The 16,215-nt window shown below is 44.8% G+C and overlaps 1 protein-coding gene across 4 annotated transcripts in view; it reads left to right on the forward strand.

The window, feature by feature from the left end:
* LOC137528239 (uncharacterized) overlaps positions 1–15,700 on the forward strand; it is a 52,580-nt gene extending 36,880 nt beyond the window's left edge. Inside the window, exons 1-2 of one of the 4 annotated variants that reach the window (XR_011023326.1) lie at positions 5,812–5,940; positions 15,616–15,689. Coding sequence is in view for 1 of the 4 variants with exons in the window: in XM_068249522.1 (XP_068105623.1) it covers positions 15,616–15,684 (69 nt within the window). In the remaining 3 variants the exon portion in view is untranslated. Of the gene's footprint in view, positions 1–5,811; positions 5,941–7,053; positions 7,278–15,615 lie in introns of those variants that run through there. The other 3 variants (XR_011023324.1, XR_011023325.1, XM_068249522.1) reach the window with 3 other exon arrangements.
* Positions 15,701–16,215: the final 515 nt, after the last annotated feature.

Below are 16,215 nucleotides of genomic sequence, written 5' to 3' on the forward strand. Positions count from 1 at the left end.
ATCGCCCGCAGATCCGACATCAGATCACCTCCCAAGTGCAGTGTTTACATCTATTCTCTCCTCTTAACACCCACTAATTACCCATCAATCACCCATCAATCACCCCCTATCACCACCTGTCACTGTTACCCATCAGATTAGACCCTAATCTGCCCCGTGCGGGCACCCAATCACCCGCCCACATGCTCAGATTGCCCTCAGACCCCCCCTTATCAATTCGCCAGTGCAATATTTACATCTGTTATTCCCTGTAATAACCCACTGATCACCTGTCAATCACCTATCAATCACCCCCTGTCACTGCCACCCATCAATCACCCCCTGTCACTGCCACCCATCAATCAGCCCCTAACCTGCCCCTTGTGGGCAATCTGATCACCCACCCACACCAATAGATCGCCCGCAGATCCGACATCAGATCACCTCCCAACTAAGTGCAGTGTTTACATCTCTTCTCTCCTCTAAACACCCACTAATTACCCATCAATCACCCCCTATCACCACCTGTCACTGTTACCCATCAGATTAGACCCTAATCTGCCCCTTGCGGGCACCCAATCACCTGCCCACACCTCAGAACGCCCTCAGACCCCAGCCCTGATCACCTCGCTAGTGCATTGCTTGCATCTATTTCCCCCCTCTAATCACACCTTGAGACACCCATCAATCACCTCCTGTCACCCCCTAGCACACCTACCCATCAGATCAGGCCCTAATTTGCCCCGTGTGGGCTCCTGATCACTCGGCCAAACCCTCAGATCCCCCTCAGACCCCCTTCCGATCACCTCCCCAGTGCATTGATTGCATCTATTTTCCCCTCTAACCGCCCCCTGAGACACCCATCAATCACCTCCTGTCACCCCCCTAGCACTCCTATCCATCAGATCAGGCCCCAAACATCCTGTCATCTAAGAGGCCACCCTGCTTATGACCGGTTCCACAAAATTTGCCCCCTCATAGACCACCTGTCATCAAAATTTGCAGATGCTTATACCCCTGAACAGTCATTTTGAGAAATTTGGTTTCCAGACTACTCACAGTTTTGGGCCCGTAAAATGCCAGGGCAGTATAGGAACCCCACAAGTGACCCCATTTTAGAAAGAAGACACCCCAAGGTATTCTGTTAGGTGTATGATGAGTTCATAGAAGATTTTATTTTTTGTCAAAAGTTAACGGAAATTGGATTTTTATTGTTTTTTTCACAAAGTGTCATTTTTCACTAACTTGTGACAAAAAAATAAAATCTTCTATGAACTCACCATACCCCTAACGGAATACCTTGGGGTGTCTTCTTTTTAAAATGGGGTCACTTGTGGGGTTCCTATACTGCCCTGGCATTTTAGGGGCCCTAAACCGTGAGGAGTAGTCTAGAAAACAAATGCCTCAAAATGACCTGTGAATAGGACGTTGGGCCCCTTAGCGCACCTAGGCTGCAAAAAAGTGTCACACATGTGGTATCGCCATACTCAGGAGAAGTAGTATAATGTGTTTTGTGGTGTATTTTTACACATACCCATGCTGGGTGGGAGAAATCTCTCTGTAAATGGACAATTGTGTGTAAAAAAAATCAAAAATATGTCATTTACAGAGATATTTCTCCCACCCAGCATGGTTATATGTAAAAATACACCACAAAACACATTATACTACTTCTTCTGAGTACGGCGATACCACATGTGTGACAGTTTTTTGCAGCCTAACTGTGCTAAGGGGCCCAAAGTCCAGTGAGTACCTTTAGGATTTCACAGGTCATTTTGAGACATTTGGGTTCAAGACTACTCCTCACGGTTTAGGGCCCCTAAAATGCCAGGGCAGTATAGGAACCCCACAAGTGACCCCATTTTAGAAAGAAGACACCCCAAGGTATTTTGTTAGGTGTATGATGAGTTCATAGAAGATTTTATTTTTTGTCACAAGTTAGCGGAAATTGATATGTATTGTTTTTTTTTCACAAAGTGTCATTTTCCGCTAACTTGTGACAAAAAAAAAATCTTCTATGAACTCACCATACTCCTAACAGAATACCTTGGGGTGTCTTCTGTCTAAAATGGGGTCACCTGTGGGGTTCCTATACTGCCCTGGCATTTTAGGGGCCCTAAACCGTGAGCAGTAGTCTAGAATCCAAATGCCTCAAAATGACCTGTGAATAGGACGTTAGGCCCCTTAGCGCACCTAGGTTGCAAAAAAGTGTCATACATGTGGTATCGCCGTACTCAGAAGAAGTAGTATATTGTGTTTTGGGGTGTATTTTTACACATACCCATGCTGGGTGGGAGAAATCTCTCTGTAAATGGACAATTGTGTGTAAAAAAAAATCAAACAATTGTCATTTACAGAGATATTTCTCCCACCCAGCATGGGTATGTGTAAAAATACACCCCAAAACACATTATACTACTTCTCCTGAGTACGGCGGTACCACATGTGTGGCACTTTTTTGCACCCTAAGTGCGCTAAGGGGCCCAAAGTCCAATGAGTACCTTTAGGATTTCACAGGTCATTTTGCGACATTTGGTTTCAAGACTACTCCTCACGGTTTAGGGCCCCTAAAATGCCAGGGCAGTATAGGAACCCCACAAATGACCCCATTTTAGAAAGAAGACACCCCAAGGTATTCCGTTAGGAGTATGGTGAGTTCATAGAAGATTTTATTTTTTGTCACAAGTTAGCGGAAAATGACACTTTGTGAAAAAAAACAATTAAAATCAATTTCCGCTAACTTGTGACAAAAAAAAAATCTTCTATGAACTCACCATCCTCCTAACGGAATACCTTGGGGTGTCTTCTTTCTAAAATGGGGTAATTTGTGGGGTTCCTATACTGTCCTGGCATTTTAGGGGCCCTAAACCGTGAGGAGTAGTCTTGAAACGAAATTTCTCAAAATGACCTGTGAAATCCTAAAGGTACTCATTGAACTTTGGGCCCCTTAGCGCAGTTAGGGTGCAAAAAAGTGCCACACATGTGGTATCGCCGTACTCAGGAGAAGTATTTTAATGTGTTTTGGGGTGTATTTTTCCACATACCCATGCTGAGTGGGAGAAATATCTCTATAAATAGACAATTGTGTGCAAAAAAAATAAAACAATTGTCATTTACGGAGATATTTCTCCCACCCAGCATGGGTATGTGTAAAAATACACCACAAAACACATTATACTACTTCTCCTGAGTACGGCAATACCACATGTGTGGCACTTTTTTGCAGCCTAACTGCGCTAAGGGGCCCAAAGTCCAATGAGCATCTTTAGGCTTTACAGGGGTGCTTACAATTAGGCACCCCCCAAAATGCCAGGACAGTGAACACACCCCACAAATGACCCCATTTTGGAAAGTAGACACTTCAAGGTATTCAGAGAGGAGCATAGTGAGTCCGTGGCAGATTTAATTTTTTTTTGTCGCAAGTTAGAAGAAATGGAAACTTTTATTATTTTTTTTTTTTTTTCACAAAGTGTCATTTTCCGCTAACTTGTGACAAAAAATAAAATCTTCTATGAACTCACCATGCCTCTCACTGAATACTTTGGGATGTCTTCTTTCCAAAATGGGGTCATTTGGGGGGTATTTGTACTATCCTGGAATTTTAGCCCCTCATGCAACCTGACAGGTGCGCAGAAAAGTCAGAGATGCTTGAAAATGGGAAAATTCACTTTTGGCACCATAGTTTGTAAACGCTATAACTTTTACCCAATCCAATAAATATACACTCAATGGTTTTTTTTTTATCAAAGACATGTAGCAGAATAACTTTCGCGCTCAAATGTATAGGAAATTTTACTTTATTTGAAAAATGTCAGCACAGCAAGGTAAAAAAGTCATTTTTTTGCCAAAATTCATGTCTTTTTTGATGAATATAATAAAAACTAAAACTCGCAGCAGCAATCAAATAGCAGCAAAAGAAAGCTGTATTAGTGACAAGAAAAGGAGGTAAAATTCCTTTAGGTGGTAGGTTGTATGACCGAGCAATAAACCGTGAAAGCTGCAGTGGTCTTAATGGAGAAAAAGGCTCTGGTCCTTAAGGGGCGAAAAGACTGTGGTCCTTAAGTGGTTAAGATTAGTGGACACCTGTAATGGCTGCAACCTGTAGTGATCGGATGCGACTGCTAGGGTGACATTTCTGGGACACAACACTGTACAGACAGATCCTGTGCTGTTACCTAGCAGTGCGACCGCGATTGAATCCCTACAGACGCAAAGGCTTGCAACAATGGTACGCCGCATTCCCAACTAGAGATGAAATATGGCATGTAGGGTATCCTATATACCCAAAATAGACATATAAATATATTTATAGGTGTTTTAGAACTGTAGCGCTTGTCATGTGAAATTTACGAAGGGTGAAATATGAAAAAATGTGTATTTTCTGCATTTACGATTATTTTGTTTTTACTATAAATTTAAATATATCTTAAAACAAATATTACCCAAAGAAAGCCTAGATTGTCATGGAAAAAATAAATACAAAGTTATTGCTGTATCATAGCAACACAGCTGAAATGCCACAATGATCAGGAATCTGAGGGCCCTTTCACACCCAGGCGGTGAGGTGCAGTATTTTTACCGCACCCCACCGCCGTGCAATGAAAGTCTATGGAGACTTTCATACTGCAACGTTACGGTGTGACGTGACGGAAGTGGCGTTTCGCCGCAACCCCTACGCAGGTCCAAAGTTACGTTAATGCTGCAGCGATGCGGCAATCTGTGTCGGCCGAAAGTCATGTTAGTTTATGGCGATGTGTACATTTTTTTTAAATCACCATTGCGACATCCTGGCGCGCATGCGTGGAAGCATATTTTAACAATACGCTTCTGTGCACTTCTGAATACCTGAAATAGGAAGTGACAGCAAGTACGCATCACGTGCGTGTCACTTCCTGCTTGGCCGGCGGCCAGACAGGGAACACCGCCCGATAGCGCAGTGTTCCCTTTAAGCCTGTTTTGACAGCGCAATGCCGTGCGTCGGGCGCAACGCACCGTATCAATGACGCTGATTTCTGGTGTGAAACCAGAAGGTGTTAGGGCCCATTTCCACCATCGCGAATTCGCATGCGTTTGCCACATGCGAATTCGCATAGCCAATACAAGTGAATGGGACTGTTTCCACTTGTCAGGATTTCTGAGCGTTTTCATCCGTGTGAAAAATTTGCATGGCAGAGCCATCAGAATTCGCATACCGCTATGCGGGTGTATGCGAATTTTCATGCAAATTCACACGCAAATTCGCATGGAATCAATTGAAAAGCGCACAGGCACTGTCATGGTTAAATTTGCATACAGCATCATTCATGCGAATTTGCATGAAAATTTGCATACAACCGCATGCGAAATTCGCATCCGCATGCAAATTTTTACCGTGGCGATTTGCACCGCACAAGTGGAAAAGGGCCCTTAAACCCCCCAGAAGTGTTTAAAATAAAATATTAAAAACAAAACAAACAAACAAAAAAAAACAGATGTATTTGAAATTATAACTGCTATAATCCACTGTGCTTATAATTGCTTATAAGGAAAAAAAAAGGAATTAGTAGTTATTTCTAGCTGGGAGTACAGATCAGTTAACAAACAGATTTTGGTGAGCTGGCTTTGAATAAGTCAAGAATGTTGAGATGTTCTATTTAAAAAAACAAATCTGCCAGTTTCAAATCCATCTCAGAATCACAGCTTATCAAAGTGGAGGCTTTTTGGTCCACGGGAGCACCCGTAGTTGTAGTTCCAACTGCTGAGGCAGTTACAAATGGCAGTTATATTTTGAAAATAAACAAAAAATGGCAGTTGGAAAGTGGTCACTCACTGATTCAGTTGAGATGGTCACTCACTGATTCAGTTGAGTTGGTCACTCACTGATTCAGTTGCGTGAGCTTGAGCAGAGCAGAAAGCGTTGTCTGAGCTTGTGCTTAGGAGAAAGAAGAGCGTGATCTATATACAGAGGAAGAGCAGGATGGGGTGAGTACCGAGAAGATGATTTTCCAGGCCTGGGTGTTTTGCTGGCAGGGGCATAGCAATAGGGGGGTGCAGAGGTTGCGACCGCATCGGGGCCCTTGAGCCAGAGGGGTCCTCCCTTAACTGCAGTATGAGCTCTCTATTGGTCCTGTGCTCATTATAATCACTTCTATAGATGCTTTGAATGGTAGTAATCATTAACAAACTGTTCCCCATCCCCTTCTTGCACCTCTGACACTGTAGTTGCCATTGGCAGGTTTTGGTGCGCCGTATCAACTGTTATGTATAGAATGCTTGGGGGGACCCATGTAAAACTTGCATCGGGGCCCACAGCTCCTTAGCTATGTCACTGTTTGCTGGCCACACCTAGGGGAGGAGCTGACACACCTCTCCACCCTAGTCTGATCAGGTTCAGGCTTCTTTTACACTGCAGTGGGTGGGTGTTTGGGGGGGTGTTGCAGGTTTCTGTGCATTGGTGTGGTTGGGGGGTCTCCCAGGTAGCAGGGCAGGGGCTATTATACGGGGAGCCTTACAAACCTCACACAGGCACAGTGGCGTAGCAATAGGGGTTGCAGAGGCCTCGACAGCACCAGGGCCCTTGGGACAGATGGGCCCACAACTGTCTGTAACATTAGCTCTATATTGGTACTGTGCTTGTTATGATCACTTCTATTAATGATTTGAATGATAATAATGATAAGCTGTTCCCCATCCCCTTCTTGCACCTCTGACACTGTGGTTGTCCTTGGCAGATTTTGGTGCGCTGTATCAATTGTTATGTATACAGTACTTGGGGGGGCCCATGTAAAACTCGCACCAGGGCCTATAGCTCCTTAGCTACGCCACTGCACAGGCACAGATGTTTCCCCAGTGTTAGTTACCCCCCTCCCCACAGTGCCCAATTATTATTATTTAGTATTTATATAACGCCGACATCTTCCGCAGTGCTGTACAGAGTATGTTGTCTTGTCACTTAACTGACCCTCAAAGGAGCTCACAATCTAATCCCTACCATAGTTATATATCTATGTATGCATCGTTTAGTGTATGCATCACAGTCTAGGGCCAATTTTAGGGGGAAGCCAATTAACTTATCGGTATGTTTTCTTGTGGGAGGAAACCAGAGTGCCCAGAGAAAACCCACACAGACACGGAGAGAACATACAAACTCCTTGAAGATGTTGACCTGGCAGGAATTGAAACTGGCGACCCAGCGCTGCAAGACAAGAGTGCTAACCACTACGCCACCGTGCTGCCCGCGCAGTGAAATGGGCATGGGATAAATATCGTTATCAACATTAGAACATTAAAATGTTTGAAATATGTTATCATTTTAGAAACTTGCAACATTATAGTTTTTTTTGTTATATTATATTGTTTGTAAAGATTTTAAATAATCAAATATGTTATTGTTTCTATGTGTGTAAAGGTGTTTGTGCAAGGGGGTTGGTTAGGGTTAGGAGCCACCATGGGGTGGTTAGGGTTAGGCACCACCAGGGGGACTGGTAATGGTTAGGCACCACCAGGGGGTGGTTAGGTTTAGGCACCGCCAGGGGATGGCTCTGTGTGAGAGTAGGGTTAGGTTAAGCTGTATTGATGAATTATGTTACAATTTTTAAAGTTAATATCTTGTCGTTTTCATTTCCAGTCTTGTTATTTAGTGGGGCCCTTTTTCTGCACGCGCTTTTTTCATGCACCCGAAAGCTAGATGTTCCCCCAGCTAAAGTCAGCCATACCATAGGCCCATGGGTCTGGCCTCTCTGTCTGTTTACTGCTAGCAAAGCCACAAAAAGGAAGTAGACTGCTTTGGAGAGGCTTAGTTATAATGCAAGCACATGTAGCCGATAGGCACTCCGTTGCTGAGAGTTAAGCAGTAAGATCATGTTTATACTGTACAGCAAATGCCAGGTACAGAGTTGAACCTGGGATATGTTGTATAACCAAGATCTTACCGCCACAATCTCCAGGTGTTAGTGCTGTCACTGCAGATGCACTACTAAGCATGCGCCCGCTTGATAGTAGACAGAGTTCCTTTAGTGCCCGATGGTCTAGGTTCTCAACATGTGGGTTACTTATGCTGGACTCAATGGGTACTTAACCATTTCAGCCCGCTGGGATTTTTCACCTTATTCATCAGAGCAATTTTCACCTCCCATTCATTTGCTAATAACTTTATCACTACTTATCACAATTTATTGATCTATATCTTGTTTTTTCCGCCACTAATTAGGCTTTCTTTGGGTGGTACATTTTGCTAAGAATTTTTTTTTTAATAAATGCATTTTAACAAGATTAATAAGAAAAAAATGGAAAAAATTCATGATTTCAGTTTTTAACCATTATAGCTTTAAAATAATCCACGCTTCTATAATTAAAACCTATGTATTTCATTTGCCCATTTGTCACAGTTATGACACCATTTAAATTTTGTCCCTATCACAATGTATGGCGCCAATATTTTATTTGGAAATAAAGGTGCATTTTTTCCCATTTTGCGTCCATCACTATTTACAAGCTTATAATTTAAAAAATGTTCCCCCTTCACATGCATATTTAAAAAGTTCAGGCCCTTAGGTAACTATTTATGTCTTTTTTTTTTCTTTATTTGTAATTTTTTTTCCCATTAAAAATTGTATTTGGGTAATATATTGGTGTGGGAAATAAACAGTTATTTTTTAATGTTATTATATGTGTAAATTGTAATGTAAAAAATATGTAGATGTAGTTTTACTATTTGGCCACAAGATGGCCACCTTGAATTTTTTTTCCCCCTCCTTGTGCTTCTCGCTAAGCGGAAGTACAAGGGGGATGCGGAAATATTTCCGGGCAAAAAAACTGAAGCGGCTTGTAAGAGCGTTCGGTTTTTCTGCTGGGGAGACGGATCGGTGATGGGGAACCATGTTCCCGTTCACTGATCCCAGGGCTACCGGCGGACACCACGGGGGCGCGCCCGTGATCGCGTCCAGGCGGCAGAAATAGTTAAAGGACATCCAAGGCGAAAAAAAACTGAGATAAACAATTGTATCAATCCTCCTACTTCTATAAATGAATTTTAAAGTTATCCCACAGTTTTATTTTATATTTAAATAAACTTTTTAAGCTTTTACTGTTTCATGGCCTTTTCTCAATGACACATTAATTGAAGTATGCCAGGGCTAAAATATATGAACTATTGAAGCTTTTTATCTCTTTCCTGCTCTTAACCACTTTGTCCTTTGATACAGTATATCTACGTCAGCTGTGGCACCCTCCAAGCCACAGCCACGTAGATATACTGACCTGCTTGCAGCCCTATTGTGCAGGAACAGGTGCACTTCAGAGCGCACCTCCCGGCACTAACAGCTGCAATACTAATTGGTGAAAGGGAAAATGTTCCCTTGTAGCCAATTAGTGACCCCCCCCCCCCCCCGCGTATGAACGATCACCGCTGTAGCAAACAGCTGTGATCCTTCATCTCTCCCCTCGGTGGCCAGATCTGTTAAAAAAACGGATCAGAAAGCAGCCTGACTCACCTTATTTCGGTCCAGCGATCAGCCTGCAGCCCGAGCCTCCGATCCCCACGCAGCCCTGTGATGCTGAATAGCCGGGGCCCGGCTTGATGACGTCATCAAGCCGGGACCCGGTATCCAGCATTACAGGGCTGCGTGCAGAGGTGGGATCGGAGGCTCGGGCTGCAGGCTGATCGCTGGAACGAGATAAGATGAGTCAGGCTGCTTTCTGATCCTTTTTTTTAACAGATCTGGCCACCGAGGGGGCTGCCTGGGTGGGGGGTGGGGCATCTGGCTGGCCCTTATGGGGGTGTGTGGACCCCTGGTGGAGGGTAAAATGTGCAGCTGGGGGGTGGGATAAAGTAAGAGGGGACACATTTTAATTTTAAGTGTATAATTTTATACTGGGGGCAGGTCTGGCTATAATGGTGAGGGGGGGGGCCCTAATCCTGGGTGCACTCGCTAATCCTGAGGGCGCATCTGGCTATAATGGGGGACCACTATTCCTGGGGACACATTTAGTTATGATGAGGGGCAGCAATCCTGGGGATACATCTGTCTATCTATACTGGGAGGTGCCAAACACAGAGGACACATCAGGCTATACTGGGGGTGACTGATATTGGGGACACATCTGGCTATAGGGGGGGGGGGGGGGATCTGATACTCGGGACACATTTTGCTATCTATACTGGGTGGACATAATACTGGTGTCATGTTTTTGTCTCCTGTGGCACTTTTTATTTTTAAACTGGAATTGATAAAAACTGAGAAAAATTGCATTTTTTTTTTCATTTTTCCCCTCTTTTTCCCATTAAAATGCATAGAAAACTTTTTTGGTCTAGGGACAAAATACCCGCCAATGAAAGTCTAGTTTGTCCTGAAAAAAACGATACCTAGATCATTTAGGTGTCGTGAGTAGGAATAAAGTTATAGCTGATTAAAAAGGGACATTGCTAAAACGTCAAAATTGCTCTTGTCAATAAGGGGAAAACAAGGTCTGGATGCGAAGTGGTTAAAAGCCATTTACTGCCACAAAATTGTTTTATAGCTGCAATTCCTTATCATGAGGGTTACGCTAGAGTCTGAGCCGGTCCCGACCCAGACAGGAACTGCCACTTACATTCCTGATTTTTAACTCTTTCAGGCAGAGAAAGAAAAAAAGGAACACAGCCTAGTTATTTGTGTACTAGGCACTATACATACCCATGTCTATCTCATCATATCACATGTCACCTCGTGAGTCCTTATGTTATGCAATCAAATCACTCTAGTGAGTTCTTAGGCATACAAAATATACTGTAAATCATAAATAACCTGTAAAAATATTTTTTGTTAATGAAAAAACATCTGGAAATATTTAGAAGTTAATCATATGTAAGGTATGTATTTCAAAAACAGATCATTCACACAAAAGGAACAGATATTTTCCTCTGCCTGCATGTGTAATAACAGTAATAACACCAGGGAAAGTAGTTACATATTTTCCACCCTGCATTGAAGTGTACTCGAGTTGACATATGACATGGTGAGATAGACCTGTGTATGTACAGTAGCAAATATATTAATAACTAGGCTGTGTTTCCGTTTTTCTTTTCCTGCCTGAGAGAGTTACCCTACAGGCATGTAAGTGACAGCTTCTCTCATGTAGGACCCTTGTCAGATTATAGCGTAACCCTCACTGATAAGGAATTACAGCCATAAAACTCTTTCCTAGCAGAGAAGAGCTTCTGAGGGCAGGAGATAGATAAAAAGGTCAACTATTCCTATGTTTTAGCACTGGGACACTTAACCTCCCCGGCGTTCTATTGAGATCGCCAGGGAGGCTGCGGGAGGGTTTTTTTTTAATAAAAAAAAAACTATTTCATGCAGCCAACTGAAAGTTGGCTGCATGAAAGCCCACTAGAGGGCGCTCCGGAGGCGTTCTTCCGATCGCCTCCGGCGCCCAGAATAAACAAGGAAGGCCGCAATGAGCGGCCTTCCTTGTTTTGCTTAGATCGTCGCCATAGCGACGAGCGGAGTGACGTCATGGACGTCAGCCGACGTCCTGACGTCAGCCGCCTCCGATCCAGCCCTTAGCGCTGGCCGGAACTTTTTGTTCCGGCTGCGCAGGGCTCAGGCGGCTGGGGGGACCCTCTTTCGCCGCTGCTCGCGGCGAATCGCCGCAGAGCGGCGGCGATCAGGCAGCACACGCGGCTGGCAAAGTGCCGGCTGCGTGTGCTGCACTTTATTTGAAGAAAATCGGCCCAGCAGGGCCTGAGCGGCAGCCTCCGGCGGTGATGGACGAGCTGAGCTCGTCCATACCGCTCAGGAGGTTAATAGATTGTCATTGAACAGAGTCAAGAAAAACATTAAGGGCCTATTTCCACTACACGCAGATTGGATGCAGAATTAATGCAGCATGAATGCAGAAAAACTGACTCCAATGAATGCCTATGGGAAAATCTGCATCAGAAAAATCGTGTTTAGTGGAAACAGGCCCATAGGCATTCATTGGAGTCAGTTTTTCTGCATCCATTTTGCATCCAATCTGTGTGTAGTGGAAACAGGCTCTAAGGCTTTGTTCAGTGTTCACATCTAAAATCGCAATCGCTGAGGCCAGCGTTTTGCGATTTTGTGAGTGATTTTTGTTTCCCCGATCCCGGCGCTTACCTGTGCACTTCGATATTGTATAAAGCATTTTTCTAAGCCCTTTTGCAGAGCGGTTCTGTTTGTTCACTTCCTGATGTCAGTCAGGAAGTGAACTCTTTCACCCTGAAATGAATAAATACAATGTATTTATTCATGAAAGCGCAAATGCAATTGATGCATAAAGCGATTTTGTGAGCATTTTGCGCTTTTCCTATACCTTCCATTATAGCAAAATCTCCCCAAAAATGGTGCAGGCAGCGCTTTGGTCAGCGGAAAGCAGACAAAACGAGCAGATATGAACAGTTCCATAAGGAATCATTGCACAATCGCTTTTATGGTGATTTTGAAATCGCTGGTGCTGAAAAAATAACTAAACGCCCTAGGTGTGAACAAGCCTTAAATCTACTTTGTAAATGTTTAAAGGGGTTATCTGTATAGTTTTCAAAAACTAGACGAATGCAATTGCGCGTGCACGGCTGCACACGTCCTAGTTCCTGCGCAGTACAAATGTTTTCATATTGCGCCTGCGCATTATGCTCCCGGAGACGCGAACAGGAGCGAGGCCACACGTGGCAGCGCAGGCACAGTTGTACTCGTCTAGTTAGATAAATAATTGGACCGTGAAAGGAGGCGGGGAACAGAGGATCATAGGAGGATGGCGCGGGAAAGGACAGCTGCAGGGGGCCGGTTAGAAGCCCCAGGTAAGTGTCAGTTCTTGTTTTTAAAAACTATCCACAGAACCACTTTAAACATAAAATAAAATCATGGAATATCTTAAAACAAATAGTTTATCTCAGTTTATTATAACTGAAAGAACAACTGATGAGCAAGGTAATGCCCATGTTTCACTATGGTTCACATGGACACAGTTTAACAGTGTGCTGACCAGGAAGCTGTTATGGGGTAATGGCCATTTTCAAAATGGAGGACGGATAATTCTATTGATCACAGTGGACAAACAGTACGCAGAAGAGGAGAAAGGGATTGATGAGTAGACTATACATAGGTATACTGTATATGACATGTGTATGTTTATTTTTGACTTTTTTAGTTCAGGTTTGCGTTAAGATTAGTGGACACCTGTAATGGCTGCAACCCGTAGTGATCTGATGCGATTGCTAGGGTGACAGTTCTGGCAAAGAATACTGTACAGACAGACAGACAGCTTCTGTGCTGTTACCTAGCAGTGCTCTTGCATTTGGATCCAATCACTACAGACCACTGGCCTACAAACAATGATGTGGGGGAGGGCGTAGCAGAGCTGGTACAATGTCCTCCAGCACCCAAGGCTGAGACACCAAAGTGCGCCCCTCCATCCCTCCCACCCCAGCCGTCACACACTGATTGCTATTAGACTAGGAGGTGACACCCCCCCCCCCCCAACACCTTAATCTCTAGTTATCTGGCTTGCAGTCACTGCCATGCATCCCCTTGTCTTATTTGTTTATGCTTTAAACACAAAAAGGGAATGATAGCTGAGTGAGTTGTGCGCCCCCTCCTACACTGCGCCCTAAGGCTGGAGCCTCTCTCGCCTCTGCCTCGGCCCAGCCCCGGGTGAGGAGTAGGCAGGGGAGGGGGGGGGGTGACAAATAGACAAGCCAGCTGCTGAGTCTGTAAGATGAATGCACTTCTATAGTGCATGGAGAAGCCATGGTGTCTGAGAGTGCCCTGTATGTCCCGCCCGTTTAACTGTAGCACTGATTGGAAGAGTGCGCCCTCTGACACAGCTGCTCCGCCCACCCACTCCTTTGCTTGTGTCTACACAACAAGCTCTCCTGTAGAGACGTAGCGAGCGGTTCGCCGGCGAACGGTTCCAGGCGAACTTCGCGGAAGTTCGATTTGCCCATAATTCACTATGAGGGTCAACTTTGACCCTCTGCATCACAGTCAGCAGGCACATTGTAGCCATTCAGGCTACACTAAGCCCTGGAGCCCCCCCCCCCCCCCTCCCTTTTATAAGGCAGGCTCGCTGGCCATGACACTCACTCGTGTGCCTGCTGCAAATAGACAGACTAGGGAGAGCTGCTGCAGATTTTTTCTCCTAGGGAAAGATTAGTTAGGCTCTTGGCTTGCTCCTGGCTGATTGTTATTGCTAAAATATCACCCCTCAACAGCTCTTTTGAGAGCTAATGTTTTCCTGATGTGTTTTTTTTTTTTGTGTGTGTTGCTCACTGACACTGACATTATACAGCCTTATCTGTTGCAGCTGGACCTTGGTAATTGTAATTACTGTGCCAACCAGGCCCTGCCTAACTATCTATACTGGGACACCTACCTACCTATACTAGGGGACCTACCTATGCCTACCTACCTATACTGGGACTCCTACCTATGCCTAGCTAACTACTGGGACACCTACCTACCTATACTGGGGCTCCTACCTATGCCTACCTACCTATACTGGGACTCCTACCTATGCCTACCTACATACAAGAAGATAATAAGGTCGTTACTTCATTGTGGACAGACCAAATTTGATTAGCTGGACAGTCACTGTTGTTCTATCATTGAGCTACCACAGCCCGGCGACCATATGGGCTGGAAAACTGCCACGGCCTGCACTCTGGCCATGTTGCGCACCAGTCCAGCACGGCCGTCACTACGCAAACAGCTGATTGCGGTGCGTTACACAGTGAGTTTGGTGTGTCAGTGTGAAGCAGTACTCTAATTACACTCCCTGATTGATGTATACACATACAAGATGTTTTAAAGCACTTTAGGCCTGCAATTTAGCATTCAATGTGATTTCTACCCTTAAAATGCTGCTTTGCGTCAAATCCAGATTTTTCCCCGGGACTTTGGGCATGTATCCCACTCCGCCATGCCCCCTCCAGGTGTTAGACCCCTTGAAACATGTTTTCCATCACTTTTGTGGCCAGCATAATTTTTTCTATTTTTCAAAGTTCGCCTCCCCGATAAAGTGTATTGCGGTTCACGAACTTTTCCGCGAACCGAACCTTCCGCGAAGGTTCGCGAACCGAAAATCGGAGGTTTGCGACATCACTACTCTCCTGTACTTGCATGCTGTCTGGCTGGAAGACAGGAATCACTCCTCTTTTCACACAGCATAGCTGTGCTTCCAGCCTTGACTCTGCAGGCACCAGCTTATCAAATCAATTCAAAAATAGCTTTATTGACATGACCAAGTTTCAATACAGGCATTGCTAATGCAGGGGGAATGAGGGAGATGGGATGGGGTGGGGTGGGGGTGCAGTGAGTTAGCAGTTCGTGGACTGGTTTCTATGAACACAAGAAGAAAAACACAACATGCAGGACTTTTTTTAATCACATCAAATTGGAATTGCATGTAGTGTAAAAGAGCATTTACAGCAGGGGTCCCCAAAATGATTTGGGACCACTTTCTAGTCTAAACATTTATCCGGGGACCGGCTATGTGGGTGAGTGTGTGTTTGGGGGGTGTTGGAGGTGTCTGTGCATTGGTGTGGTTGTGGGTCTCCCAGGTAGCAGGGCAGGGGCTATTATACAGGGAGCCTTACAAACCTCACACAGGCACAGTTGTTTCCCCAGTTTAAAAAATCTCTCTCTCTCTTTTTTGCAGAGCTTACCTGAGTCATCTGTGGAGAGGACGGGCAACCGATCCTGGGAATGGAGCGAGGGACGGAGTTGAGCCAGGTGAGAACCATAGCAATTCAACTATAACCCCAACACAGCAACATTCCACTGTTCAGCTCTGTGTCATAGCTTACTAGTACCCCATAATGCTTCCCAGTACCCCCATAAAGCTTCCCAGTACCCAATAATGCTAATCAGTACCCCAAAATGCTTTTCAGTACCCCCATAAAGCTTCCCACTGCCCCCATAAATCTTCCCAGTACCCAATAATGCTTCCCAGTACCCCCATAATGCCTCCCAGTACCCCCATAAATCTTCCCAGTACCCAATAATGCTTCCCAGTACCCCATAACGCCTCCCAGTACCCCCATAAAGCTTTCCAGTACCCCATAATGCTTCCCAGAACCCCATCATGCTTCCCAGTACCCAATAATGCTTCCCAGTACCCCCATAATGCCTCCCAGTACCCCCATAAAGCTTTCCAGTACCCCATAATGCTTCCCAGAACCCCATCAAGGTTCCCAATACCCCCATCATGCTTCCCGGTACCCCCATAATGCTTCCCAGTATCCAATAATGCTTCCCA

Source organism: Hyperolius riggenbachi, chromosome 8, assembly GCF_040937935.1.
Source record: "Hyperolius riggenbachi isolate aHypRig1 chromosome 8, aHypRig1.pri, whole genome shotgun sequence".
In the NCBI taxonomy this organism is placed as follows: Eukaryota; Metazoa; Chordata; class Amphibia; order Anura; family Hyperoliidae; genus Hyperolius; species Hyperolius riggenbachi.